Below are 14,711 nucleotides of genomic sequence, written 5' to 3'. Positions count from 1 at the left end.
CCATACATGTTTTAGGATTATTCTAGTTATGTGAAAGATGCTGTTGGTATTCACTGAATGCTTTTTTTTAAAAAAAAGATTTTATTTATTTGAGAGAGAGAGAATGAGAGAGAGAGAGCACATGAGAGAGGGGAGGGTCAGAGGGAGAAGCAGACTCCCTGCCGAGCAGGGAGCCTGATGCGGGACTCGATCCAGGGACTCCAGGATCATGACCTGAGCTGAAGGCAGTTGCTCAACCAACAGAGCCACCCAGGTGCCCTCACTGAATGCTTTTTAAGGAAAGAATGGGAGATACAAAAAAGAATGTCGCCTTTTGATTACTCTCACAAGTGATTATTGAGTATATATATATATATATCATGCATATTTAAACCTCACAACAACTGTGTATGGTAGTTTTTATCATCCCCATTTCACAGATAAGAAAACTGAGGCTTAAAGAGATTAAGAAATTTTCCCAAATCTACACACCTGGTACATGCCAGAGCACAAGGGTCCTGAAAGAGTTGAGCACTTCACTCTTCACTTTTAAAACGTAATCTTAATACATCTTTCAAAAGGGATGCCTGGGTGGCTCAGCTGGTTAAGCAGCTGCCTTCGGCTCAGGTCATGATCCTGAGGTCCTGGGATTGAGTCCCGCATCGGGCTCCTTGCTCAGCAGGGAGCCTGCTTCTCCCTTGCCTGCCACTCTTGCTTGTGTTCACTCTCTCTCTCTCTCTCTCTGATTAAAAAAAAATACATCTTTCAAAATTAATTTGCCTTTCTTCCTAAGGTTCAGTTGGAGTTGCCAAAATAATAGATTACCTGAGACAAGCAAGTAGTCAAAATTCTGAAGATAGTGGACTTGAGGAGCTATGGAACATACTTGATCCTGAAAAGGGAGACCTACATGTGGACCTGGAAATTTTTTGTGCCATCCTGAAAGAATGGATGGCTTGCTGTAGAAACAAATGGTAATCATTGGGGTGCCTGTGTGGCACAGTCGGTTGAGTGTCTGACTCTTAGTTTCAGCTCAGGTCATGATCTCATGGTTATGAGATCAAGCCCTGTGTCCAGCTCTGTACTCAGTGCGGAGTCTGCTTGAGACTCCCTCCCCCTCTCCCTCTGCCCCTCCCCCCTGTTCTCGAGCCCGTGAGCTCTCTCTCTCTCTCTCTCTCTCTCTCAAATAAATAAATCTTTTAAAAAAATGGTAATCATAGTCCCAGCAGGATGCATATTCAGGTTCTGTTTTAACAACTGACTACAATTAATGCTAATCACTGTGTGTGTGTGTGTGTGTGTGTGTGTGTGTGTGTGTGTGTGTGTGTTGATGGAAGTACTATAGATATATCCAGTGCTCCTCACACTTTAGCATGTACTGGAATCACCTGAACTATTTATCATACCTGATTGTTGCCCCCCAACCATGATTCAGCAGGTCTGGGGTGAAGCCTGATAATTTGCATTTCCAACATATTTCCAAGTGATAATGATGCTGAGGAGTGTATGTGTACACATAGGGGTGATAAGCATACTTTGAGAATGTATTATATTAATTATGTTAATCCTAATAACATCCATTTATTGTGATTAGGGGCAGCACATATTATTATGTTCTCATAAAAAATTGAGCTGACATAGGAGTGAAGCAAATTATTGATAATGACCAGCAAATCTCCAAATGCATTTAAACTCAGAGTGAGTGCCCTTTAGAGGTCAGTGGGGATAATTAGGCAGTGAATATAATTTGAAAGCCTAGGATAAAGAGAAGCTAAAGGGAAAAGGAAAAAAAGTGGAATTAGAAAAAAAAAAAAAAAAGAAGAGTATGCATGATGTCAGGTGTGCCTGTGTGGAACCTGGAGAAATTTTACCTTCTTTCATAGGAAGCCTAATTTCTCTGGCTTTAATCAGCCACCGATCTCCAGCTATCAGCTTATATATACTAGGAATTTTCTTAAATAACACTGCAAGCCTAAAAAGTGACAAAACTTGCTAGATTTCATGTAGGGTTAGGATGTCTAGATGACTTAAGATGACCAAAATGTTGTTTGCCAAGAACGAGTTAATCATGAAAGCAAGATAAATTCATAAAAATATCTAATTTTGCTAGTAATCAAAGGAATACAAATAAAGACAACATACCAGTTTTGCCCATCAGTTTTAAAAGAATAACTCTACCCCATGTTGTCAAGGCAGGTGGAGAAATAAGCCTCCTTTCATACAGTGTTGCTGGTAGTGCAAGTTGGCATAGTTTTTTCAAGAACAATTTAGGAATATATATCAAACCCTTAAAAATATGTGATGTATTTGGGCTAGTCATGTAACTTCAAGAAGAATAACCAACCATATATGTATGTTTATGACAGTGATAAATATAAGCAACTTACAAATTTTAAAATAGAGGGTCAGATTAATTATAATGCTTCCATCCACTAGAATCCTAGTCACTCAAAATTATAATTAGATAAACATTTGAGAAGAGAAATATTCATATATATTTATTTCAAATATGACCGTAAATACATATATGTATTATAAACCCATATTAAGGGAAAATATGCATAAAGTTGGGAAGAATATATTCCAAAATGATTATCTTTCCATGATGGTTTCATCTTTCTGTTTTTTTCTTATGCATTTTCCCATTTTTCTAAAATACTTAGGTTTGTATAATGAAAGTATTAAAAATCTATTATAAGATGGTGTGAGAGCAAAAGAAAAAAACAATTTTTATAAAAAAAGTAAAGAAAAATGTGGGAGGTAAAAGCACAAAATAGAAGAACAGAAACTCAAATGGTGATAGGTATATAGCTATCAATAGTGAAGTGGTGCGTGAATTATTCTGACAGACGTCGCACATTGAAACACAATGAGATGTTAGTACAGATCTAGAGAATTCTGTAGCTGTTCCAAAGAGATAGTCTAAGTATTTGGCACTTAGAAAGATTAAATAAAACTTAAAAGCATAGTATAGAGACTCTTAAAAAGGAAATGGTTGAAACTTTAATATGTTTGAGGGTTAGAGCTAGAATTTGTGTTCTAGATAGTGGACTATATAGAGCTTTCCCCAAATTTCAGGAGTAAAAGCTCAAAGTACAATTCATTTAGGTTCAACTTGGTTTTCCATGAGAAAGGAAAAATGATAGCACCATGAAAGTATTCGTTGTTCATGCCTTTTCCTTCCCAATTTTTCAAATCCTACAGTCTTGTTATCTCTGCAAACTTATTACGCCAAACTATGTGTTGACTTCCTAATCCCTTGAGACCTCCCGTTCCCAATCATAAGCGCTGCACATCATTACCTGCCTACTTCTGCATGCACATATTCTTTTTCAGGTTAGATTAAAAGTTAATGGAAGATAGAGGTAATGCCTTAAGTTTCTTTTCTGTTACCCTATCTAAGCACAATGTCGAACTCCAAATAGTTGCTGAATGAATAGTTTTAAAATTCAGAAAGAAATACCTGAATAGAGAAGTTACAGAGCACATCTGAAAAAGTAGCTGAGCTTTGGGCTGGCAAAGAATCCTAGCTCATGGGTTTTGTTTGGTTGCAGGGAAAGAATGAGTGGTGGATCAGGTGGCACCGAGGATTCTGTTTTTGAACAGGACAGCATAAAATCAAGTAGAGCAAGTATGCATGTGTTTCTTCCTGTTTGTTCTGCCACTTTCTTGTGGTCTGGAGAAATGGATTTTTCATAAAACACTCTTGTATGTGTTTCAGTTAAGATGACCACAGATAAAACAGAATCTACGTCATGGAGCTTCGAGGCTTTGGGTGGAGATATGTCTAAAGGAGTCTTGTAAGCATTCTTACTTGTAATGCTTTCTCAAGTACCTCTTATTTCTTTTTCTCATTTATTTCATAGGTCTACTTGTTTTACTTATGATAAAGCCTCTTAGCTTTGTGTGTGTGTGTGTGTGTGTGTGTGTTTGTGTGTGTGTGTGGCTAACCAATCTTTTATTTAACTCTTGACTATTCTATCCCAATTGTATTAGAACTAATTTCACTAGGAGCACGATTTATATAAGACTCACATTATATAAACTAACATTTCCTCACTAATAAAACCCTTCTCCTACATTAACTTCATGTGCTTTCCATGGAAAACAAGTTCCATTTGAGGTAAAATTATGACATTGACCTTCAGCTCTTTGGGTGATTGTTTTTAAAGCACCTCTTTAATAGATACTTTTAGATATGAATGAGAAAGAATGTTTTCTGCTAAAGGTGTGTAAGTTTTAAACATCAAGAAGAGGCAGTTCTCTCTCTCCCTTATGTTCTCTTTGCCACTTTAGGTTTGCCCCTGCAGAAACGTGTGGTAGGAACCATGTGCTCAAGCTGTGCTAAGCACTGAGATAAAATGGCAGAGAGGAGAAGGCCTAGGACTCCATGAAACATGCCGTCTAGACTCTCAAAGGGCCTGAGCTCTAATGTCAGGATCGAGGGTGACAAACACATTAACACGCTGTAGAAAATATTAGGAAAGATGAATCCTAAACTGTGAGCTACAGGCTGCAAACATAAGTCTCTAGGAATTGTTTCCTAGTTAAAGGCCTATTAAAACCTGCCAAGATCGCTTGGCTGAAAGAGTAACAATGTGTCAGTTTATTTCAGAGCCCTCATAACCCGGGCAGAAATGGAAACTCTTCATAGGAGGCCGAGGCAAGTGTTAGAAGCGAAGTGGAAAAGAATTAACAAAGCTGTGGCAGCTGACTTCACAGCTGGCCGATGCTGAATATTTGGCAGTTTTGGAAAAATCTCTGCTACTGTAACAATGCTTGAATAAATATTTATTATATAAATGGACTACACTTACTAGGATTGAAAGGGATAAAGTAGAAAGTTGCACAGTGAGGGCGCCTGGGTGGCTCAGTTGGTTAAGCGACTGCCTTCGGCTCAGGTCATGATCCTGGAGTCCCGGGATCGAGTCCCACATCGGGCTCCCTGCTCAGCAGGGAGTCTGCTTCTCCCTCTGACCCTCTTCCCTCTCGTGCTCTCTATCCCTCATTCTCTCTCTCTCAAATAAATAAAAATAAAAAATAAAATAAAAAATTGAAAGTTGCACAGTGATATATGCTTTATTTTGATCAGGAGGGATTGGAGATGTTGAAGATGATTCTCATTCATTCTTTCACCCACAGAGAAATTTCTGATTTGATTACCTATGTAGCAGACCTGCATTTTCACAAGCAGAAACTGGAGGAGGAAAACAATAAGTTTAAATCGGCATTAGAAACCTTGGAAGAAGCTAACTGCCAGTTATCAGAGGATTGTACTGAGTTACGCCATCAGATAAAAAGGTGACCCATAGAGAAGGGGACAGTGTGCTGGGAGCTTTCCCTTCTTAAAAAATCTGTTTTTTAAATTGGGTTATAATTCACATGGCATAAAATTTTACCCTTTTAAGGTGTACAATTCAGTGTTTTTTACTGTATTTGCAAGGTTGTGCAGCCAATTACCATGATGCAATTCATCACTCCTGAAAGGAAACCCATCGCTGTTAAGTGTCACTCCCTATTTCCCTTCCCCTCAGCCCCTCACAACCACTAATCTACTTTCTGTCTCTATGGATTTACCTGTTCTGGCCATTTCACATAAATGGAATCATACAACATGTGACCTTTGTGTCTGGTTTCTTTTACTTAGCATAATGTTGTCAAGGTTCCATGTAGCATATATGGAACTACTTTGTTCCTTTTTGTGGCTGAATAATATTCCATTGTATGGACATACAGTTTTGTTTATCCATTCTTCAGAGTATAGATATTTGGGGGTATTTTCACTTTTTGGCTATTACAAATACTCCTGGTATGAACGTTGGTATACAAATTTCTGTGTGAACATAGGGTCTTAGTTCTCCTTGTTATATACCTAGAAGTGAAATTGCTGTGTAGTGACTTATAGTTAGAATCTTGAAGAATGGCCAAATTGTTTCCAAAGCAGCTGTACTATTTTAGATTTTTGCTAGCAATGTTTGGCAGTTCTTTTCTAGCAATGATATTCTTTATGTCATTGTCTAGTAATGATATTTTGCTAGTTTGCTAATTGCTTTTCTAACAATGATATTCTTTATTGTCATTCAAAGCAGTGTTGCCTATTTAAGACCAATATACCTATTGACCAAGTGTGGATCTCTCCAAAGCATTCTGTTGTTCAGCTGAACTCTTACTCTATGCAAATTCCCATGCTAAGTACAGTTGACCCTTGAATAACAGATCTGATCTGCACGGGTCCACTTACACATGAATTTTCTTCAATAAATACAGTACAATACTATAAGTGTATTTTTTCTTTTTTTAAGATTTTATTTATTTATTTGGCAGAGAGGTACAGAGCGAGAACAAGTAGGCAGAGAGGCAGGCAGAGGGAGAGGGAGAAGCAGGCTCCCCGCCGAGCAGGGAGCCCGATGCGGGGCTCAATCCCAGGACCCTGGGATCACGACCTGAGCCGAAGGCAGCTGCTTAACCGACTGAGCTTTCTTCCTTATGATTTTCTTAATATTTTATTTTCTCCAGCTTACTTTATTGCAAGAATACAGTATATAATACATATAACATAGAAAATATGTGTTAATCAGCTGTTGATGTTATTGATAAGGCTTCCAGTCAACAGTAGGCTATTAGTAGTTAAGTTTGGGGGCGAGTCAGAAATTACACATAGATATTTTAGGAGGGTTGGTGCACTTCACACCCATGTTGTTCAAGGGCCAACTATATTATGAGAGATTCATTGATAAGCCAGGTTTTAAAATGTGCTTTCAGGGGTACATGATAAGGATGATGGATGATAAGAAAAGTTGTGACTTTAGCTTAAGATAAAAAGGGATAAAGGACCTAGGGGACATATCACATAGTATCAAGTACTGGTAAAATGGGTTGTGAGGAGATGCCTAAACTTCAGGGGAAAAAAGCAGCAAAGTTCTCACAAAGTCTGTAGTTACAGATGTTGTAGGTGCTAAAATTTTGAACAGAAAAGTTCTAAGTTAACTTGAAAAGACAGTAAAGCATTCTGACCATGGATTCTTCCCCTCATAAATTTTGACCAGCCAGTCCAGCCTCCAAACCAATCTATAAAATAAATAAAAAGAACTGCTTACCTTGAGTTTTCTCCATTCCACAATAGTTTTATTTATTATTTATTTGAAATATAATAATTCAGTTTCTCTTAAAAATCTATGCCTTAATAAAAAGAAAAAAAAAGTCTATGCCTTGAGAGGTGCCTGGGTGGCTCAGGCTGTTTAGCGTCTGCCTTCAGCTTAGATCATGATCTTAGGGTCCTGGGTTCGAGCCCCACATTGGGCTCCCTGCTCAGCAGAGAATCTGCTTCTCCCTCTCCCTTTGCCTGCCACTCCCCCTGCTTGTGCTCTCTCTCAAATAAATAAAATCTTAAAAAAAAAAAATCTATGTCTTAGAGGAATCTACTACTTAGTTCAACTAAACATCATCTTTCATCCGGATCACTACAACAGCCTCCTGATTCATCTCCCTGCCTTTCCAAAACTAGTGCCACATGGGCAGGAATGCTAGTCTGACCACATCATGTCTCTGCTTTAAACACATCCATTGATCCCTATCACCTTCAGGATGAAATTCAATTTGCAGAGTCCTTTCTGACAGGGTTTCTGTTGCTGATCTCTACTCCCGTTTTCCACTCTAGGTTCCAACAATATCTAACTGCTTGCAGCCACTCAATGGGCTGCTGTTTGCTCTCTCTCTTCCCCCACCCCTACCCTCCCATTATCTGAGCTGTCTGCCTTTTACCCAGTGTCTACAGAACTTGGGTTCACTCTAATCTTGGTTCTTATCACACTGTATTATAATTATGATTGTCTGTTTACCCTTCTCTGTTTATCCTTCTGGTCTGTAAGCTCCAGGGAGGTAGAGTTCTCATGCTTGGACTCACTTTTGTCTTCTTCAGGGCCTAACATAATGCCTGGTACAGAGCTGGAGCTCCATGAACATTTATTGAATGATCAGTGTAATTTCCTTAGCAAGGAAAAAAATGGTACCTTCTTTGAGACCCTGCTCAGAAAACAGTTTATAATCCAGTGGGAATACAAATAAGCAATTCAATGATATGAATTACCATAATTCATTTAATAAGTTTTTTTTGTTGTTGGACATTTAGGTTGTTGGTATTGTAAACAATGCTATAATAAACTTCTAATGTAAAGTACATAGACACTATTTGTAATGATTTGTTTAGTTGTTCCTCTCCTTCACTAGTATGTAACCTCTACAAGGGCAAGGACTGTGTCTCTTGTTCACCATCATAGGCCTCTTTGCAGGATACAGCTCCTAGAACATGGTATTAGTCAATAAATACTTGTAGAGGGGCGCCTGGGTGGCTCATTTGGTTAAGCGACTGCCTTCGGCTCAGGTCATGATCCTGGAGTCCTGGGATTGAGTTCCGCATCGGGCTCCCTGCTCAGCAGGGAGTCTGCTTCTCCCTCTGACCCTCTTCCTTCTCATGCTCTCTCTCATTCTCTCTCTCTCAAATAAATAAACAAAATCTTTAAAATAAATAAATAAATAAATACTTGTAGAATTGCATTAACTAAATATTATATCTTAGTGGAAGGAAAGAACCATGCGATTCAGCCAATGATGAATTTCAAAGGGAGACTCCAAATTTTTATCCTCAAGAATGTTTGTTTCCTTCTATCTCTCTTCCCCCCACCACACTCCCCCCAAATCTCTTCCTTTTCTAAGGACTGTGAAAGATCATGGGTGTATTTTTACTATTGTTGGCATCTGGCTTAAGCCTTTAGTGGTTTTCAGCTTGGGTACAAAAATAGTCCTTGGCTTTACTTTGTATCTTTGACGGTTATATTTGAGGTTTTGCTCATTGCCTCCCCCTCCCATCCCCACAGTGCCCACCAAGCTATTATGAGAACAAATCTGTTAAAAGAAGAACTGGAGGAACTGAAAATTAGTATGAATGCTTCTGAAGAGCAGAAGACCATGATTTTAGCCCAGAACAAACAGTTAGTAAGTCAGCCAAGTAATTTGAAATTGGCATATAGTTTACATAACTGAAATCCAAGAGGGTTTATTTGGGCAAAAATCAGAAGTCAGGGGGACGCCTGGGTGGCTCAGTCAGTTAAGCGTCTGCCTTTGGCTCAGGTCATGATACCAGGGTCCTGAGATCAAGTCCCTGCTCGGTGGGGAGCCTGCTTCCCCTCTGCCTGCTGCTCCCCCTGCTTGTGTTCTCTCTATCTCTCTGACAAATAAATAAATAAAAACCTTTTTAAAAAATCAGAAGTCAGGTACGCCTGGGTGGCTCAGTTGGTTAAGCATCTGCCTTCAGCCCAGGTCCTGATCCCGGGATCCTGGGATCAAGTTCCACGTCGGGCTCCTTGCTCAGCAGGGAGCCTGTTTCTCCCTCTCCCTCTCCCACTCCCCCTGCTTGTGCTCTCTCTCTCTCTCTCACTATCTCTCTCTCTGACAAATAAATAAATAAAATCTTAAAAAAAATCAGAAGCCAGTAGGCTGATGAATGAATTGGTAATACCTTAGAAAAGTAAAGGAAAATAGGATAGACTTTTTCTTTTCAGCCAAGATTAAAATTCTTTACAAAACTCAGTCATATTCACAAAGGTTTCTGAAGATCTAGAAGATCTCTGGAATGCTTCCTGAAGTTGATAGGTGAATTCATAAATACCTGATACTAAAAACCACTTGAATTCTCTAAAAAAATAAATTCCCTATCAAATTTTCACCTTTTTCTCAGGTTTAAAAAAATCCATTATCTTAGTACTTACAGATTACTAAGAAGCCCCATAAATCAGTCCTTACACTAAATAAACACAGGCTTGAAAATTTTAGAACAAAACATTATTTAGACTAAGCTTTAAATTAAAGCTAAGTTTTAACTAAAAACTAAGTTAAACTAAATTGAAAACCAAGTTTCTAAATTGAGAATGTTAAATTATTATCTATTTATAGATAATATATATATTATATATTATATATATATAATATAAAATCTATTATGCTGACAATGGTGGGGTCAGATGAAAGTCATTCAGACTAATTCCTTTTTAGATCTATAAGCCATCAGGAGACTTGGGCTCCAGGCCTATGTCACTCCCACAACCAACACAGATTAGCTTAGCTCTTGCCTCAGTGGCACAAATGTGGGGACTAGACTCACTGAGTGTCAGGTGACTCTGCAAGTCTCTGAATGCAGTACAGGAAAGACTCAGTTTGGGACCACAGAGGAACTTGTATGTGGAGGAAATGCTGAGAAACGAGCAAGTAGCCATTCTTGTGAGTCAGACTGCTGACATCCAAGGCCTGACTCCAGCGACTGTGTAACTTTAGGCAAACCATGTAAACTCTTTTGCCTTTAGCATCCTCACGTATAAAATGAAGATAACTGTACTACCTACCCTAGGGCTGGAAGGGTTAAATAAGTTAATACGTGTAAAATCATCAATGTCCTTTTTGGACAATTGATGATTTGGGCTCAATATTGTTAGCTGCGATTGTTAAAAGGTCAGAATCCTAGATACACAATCCTAACCTTTTGCATTTTATAGTGTTTTACAATTTCAAAAGAATTTTTACTACTTTACCTCATTGGTCATAGAAATTCTGTGAGGTAAAAACAGAAGTTGATATTCTTCAATTAAAAAAATTAATAGTTATAGGTGAAGTCCAGAAATGTTTTGATTATTCAAAGTCAATTATCTGATAAACGCAGAGCTACGACTGAACTCAGGTCTTCAGATTCCAATTACATGGTGTGTGTGTTCTTTCATTCTCATACCAATGACATCTTAACCTGAGCTGGTTCCCCTTTTATTTCTATGTTATAAAGGTAATACCTGTTCACTCTATAAAATGAGGAAATGCAGGGGTCCCAGGGTGACTCAGCCAGTTAAGTCTCCGACTCTTGATTTCAACTCAGATCATGATCTCAGGGTTGTGGGACTGAGCCCTGGGTTGGGCTCTGCACTGAGCATGAAGCATATGCTTAGGACTCTCTCTCTCCCTCTCCCTCTGCTCCTCTGCCCCCCTCCCCCTCCCCCTGCAAGCATGTGTGTGTGCACACACATGCTCTCTCCCTCTCTCAAAAAAAAAAAAAAGAAAAAGGAAATGCCTATTAACAAAGAAAAAATAAAATCCCACAAAATCCTTAACTTATTCTATCCACAAGATTTGCTGTTAACATTTTGGCATTTATCTTGTCCTAGAATATTTTTTCTTCTCGTGGTTCTGAGTTTTGGGCTCTTCATTATAAAACAGTTTTTGATATTCATATGTTCTGGCAATATTGAATCTGAGAATATCCACCGCTTCAAGTAGAAAGTTAGAACTTTTTGTGATTTCAAGGTGCCATTTAAATAGATGAATTCATACTACCTGTCATAAGTGGACAGTGGGAATGTTGCAGGGAAAGAAGCCGGGCTATTCCTTTTTTGTTTTTCCTCTTTCCTTCCCTGTCAGGTTGAGTCAAAGAGAAGAGTGACGATATCTTATAAATCCCAAGAAACTAGAAGCCAAAGGCTTAGCTTCATACTGAGAATATTTTCAGACTAAGCTCCTTTGTGATATGTCAATACCATGTTTAAAGTTGATAAAGAGAAAGAATGTCAGTAGTCTTAGAGGTAAATAAGTGGTATTTTCAAAAACTTCTAAATACTTTTTAATTCCTTTCTCTTAATGAATCAGGAGACAGAAAACCGGGCTCTGATTCTTAAGATTCGGATTCTCCAAGAAGAGGTATGCTGAAATTATTAAACACAGGTAGAGAAAAACATATGGAAATCATACAGGCATGAATTCTGACCCTGGATTAAACAGAAATCATGTGAATATTCAGACTCCTGTGAACGAAGACCAGTTTGCTTTGTCAAATGCAAGTGAGGAAGAGTGGATAGGACCTTCATGTCTGAACAGAAGTACATTATTACCTTTGTAATTATCCATGGAAGAAATGGGGTTTAAGAAATTCAGACTTAGGATAAAATGAAATTAACCCATGTAAAAAGTATACAAATCAAGAAGGAAAAGGTAGACATTATTAATTTTCCATTATTCCACTGAACTAGCTGGAAAAAGTCTTGAATCAAAGACCTAGTCACTGGGTCTGAAAGTCTGACTTTGGAAAAACCATTTATCTTTTTGGAGTTAATAATACCTATTCCCTACAGTAACTTTGGAGATTAAGATATTGCATGTGAAGCTATTTGGTTAATCATAATGTACTTCATATGTGTTAGGAAATATTAGTAAAATATCTAAAAAAATAGTCCTATGCCTTAAGTTTTTAAGCAACAGAGTTAAAGCATTGAAGCAACAGATAACAGAGCTACTTGTAAGTTAATATTTTGGAGGAAAATTCTCTATAAGTACCTTTTGAATGTTAAGTTTATAGCTTTTTAATTTGGGCTTTTTATAAGTTTATCAGGGGTATTTATTAAGCTGTGATAAACAGTCTGTGATGAAGAGTTATCTCAAATATGGGCCAACCGGACATTAAAGAAATTATATAGTGGGTTGGAAAGGAACAATTAAAAGATTGTCAAGAAACCCTACATTAGATTTAGACATGGTATAGCGACAAGGCCAGGTTTTCATGAAACTAGTGCTTTACAGTTAAGCTCTCAGTATAAGATATTTTTCTCCTCATATTTAAGATGATTGACTAGCATCAAAGAATTGTACAGAACTGAATTTAGAACTGAGGTAGAAGGAGGAAGATGTGGAACCCTTCCTCATGAGAGCATTGCAATTATTGATTTGCATTAGTAAAAGCATATAAATGTCACTACTAGATGAGATTCCTTTGGGGGGTAAAAATCTGATGCACTGTGAAGAGTAACAGCACAATAGCTTGGGTAGTTACGTTCATTCATTCATTCATTCATTCAACACATACTTATTGGGAAACCTTTGTGAACTAGGAGGCACTATTCTAGGTGTTGATCATACAAGCTTATGTAGAAAAGCCCACAAGGACCTAGCATGTTAGGTGGTGATTAGTGCTATGGAGGAAAGAAAAGCAGAAAACTAGAATTACGAGACAGTGCAATTTAAACTAGAATGGTTAGGAAAAGTAGCCCTATGAAGTTAATCATTTGATCAAAACGAAAGGAGGTTTATCAGTGAAGGAGCATTCTAGGCAGAGGAAACTGTAGCTGTAAGTCCTCAGGCTTAGCCTGCCAGCTCTTTTCGGGGGACAGCAAGGCCAGTGTGGCTGGAGCAGAGGTAACAAGCCCAAGAAGTACAGAGAGCTTCAGGGAGCCAGACCCACAGCATCTCATATAGGCATTGTGTGGACTCTGGCTGTTTCCACTGACTGAGATGGGGGCTGTTGAACAGTTGTGAGCAGAGGAGAAATATGATCTAATTTCTATTTTAACAAGATAACTCTGGCTGCTGGGTTTAAAATTAACTGTAGTGGGACAAGAGAAGAACTGGGAGACCAATTACGAGCCCTTGTAACATACAGGCATAAATTTATGGAGGCTGACTGCTGGAGAGAAGTGTTAGATCAGCAAATGCTTTATAACATATCCAGACGTATTTATTATATGTTCTGGTGATATAGAAGTTCTCTTCTGATTGTTTCTAATGTCTCAGTGACATAAAAGCAAAGTGATCAGCTGATAGTGAGGAAGGTGGAGGAAGTATTTGACATTCCAGGAGAGAGAAGGGATGAAATGGGCCAGGAGTTGGTAAACTTTCTTGTAAAGGATCTGATAGTAAATACTTTTAGGCTTGCCTGGCTAAAAGGCCTTTGTTGTAACCACTCACTTCTGCCATTGTCATATGAAAGCGGCCATAGACAATATGAAAAAAAAAAAAAATAGGCACCGTTGTGTTCTGATAAAACTTTATTTCCAACCCAGGTAGGTGGTCAGCTGGAGTTGACCTGTGGGGGTGGGGTGGGGTGGGGAAGTTGGTGTAATTTGCAGTTCCCTAATTTAAGCCAGGGGCCACATGAATGGATTAGGATTGTATGATATGATCACCGTCAATATTGAAGTTAAAAATTATGAATTGAATGTGTGACCTGTTGCTTCGTTTGTATTTTTCTTTAACAATGTTTATCTGGAAGGGTGCTGTTCATGGAGTGGGTGGCAAGCTGAAATTAAGCAGCTACTAAGAAGTAGATAGGGGAGAAGGAAGGGAATAGCGGGCAAGTGGAAGAGAGGTATTATGATGATTGACCATGGGAGAATTTAAGCTGAGTAAAGAGGGGACTGAGTTCACAGGAAGGGGGAAGGATAAAGAGAAGGTGGTGGGATTAATACAGGCTTCAGTGGGGACTGAAGGTTTGTTGGCTCTCAAAGAAGTAATCTGCAAAGAGGAAGTGGTGGTTGAAGAGTGAGATGTTTGCAATTAAAATAAAGGAGGGGTCACACTTGCTGGCAATGACAAGTCTGAAGATGAAGATGTGACTGGGGAGTGCATGGCCAAGGGGCCAGGGAAGATAAAGGGACTCCCAAGAGTCCTGGATGGTCATGTTAAAAGGACCATGTTACTTTTGGATAAAGTCTAAAGTTTTGTCCCTTAATTTAAAATGGATTGTGATATTAATGATGAAAATACCACTTCCTAAAAAAAACTTTGTTCTTTTATTTTTTTGTCTAAATTTAAGAATATTATCTTCTTTTACATCAGAATACTAAGAACATTATGGATATATATAAATTGGAAAAGAAGATTGAGGAGTTGTCTAAAACTGAGACAGAACACCAAGTAAGCACTTCCCAAAT

General features: G+C 38.4%; 2 protein-coding genes across 2 annotated transcripts in view; both read left to right on the top strand.

Moving 5' to 3' along the window:
* The window catches only part of LOC113922300 (inositol 1,4,5-triphosphate receptor associated 2-like), a 34,695-nt gene extending 33,738 nt beyond the window's left edge, over positions 1-957 (top strand). Inside the window, exon 3 of the mRNA XM_027594252.1 lies at positions 773-957. Within this exon, the coding sequence (XP_027450053.1) occupies positions 773-957 (185 nt within the window). The remainder of the gene's footprint in view (positions 1-772) is intronic.
* Positions 958-3,541: 2,584 nt separating this feature from the next.
* IRAG2 (inositol 1,4,5-triphosphate receptor associated 2) overlaps positions 3,542-14,711 on the top strand; it is an 83,501-nt gene continuing 72,331 nt past the window's right edge. The window contains exons 1-6 of the mRNA XM_027593026.2: positions 3,542-3,610; positions 3,701-3,779; positions 5,122-5,280; positions 8,853-8,970; positions 11,659-11,709; positions 14,617-14,694. Coding sequence (XP_027448827.1) covers positions 3,706-3,779; positions 5,122-5,280; positions 8,853-8,970; positions 11,659-11,709; positions 14,617-14,694 — 480 coding nt within the window. The 5' untranslated portion in view covers positions 3,542-3,610; positions 3,701-3,705. The remainder of the gene's footprint in view (positions 3,611-3,700; positions 3,780-5,121; positions 5,281-8,852; positions 8,971-11,658; positions 11,710-14,616; positions 14,695-14,711) is intronic.

Source organism: Zalophus californianus, chromosome 9, assembly GCF_009762305.2.
Source record: "Zalophus californianus isolate mZalCal1 chromosome 9, mZalCal1.pri.v2, whole genome shotgun sequence".
NCBI classification, from domain to species: Eukaryota; Metazoa; Chordata; class Mammalia; order Carnivora; family Otariidae; genus Zalophus; species Zalophus californianus.
Note: the sequence above shows the minus strand (reverse complement) of the source record. Positions and strands in the feature narration are given on the sequence as shown.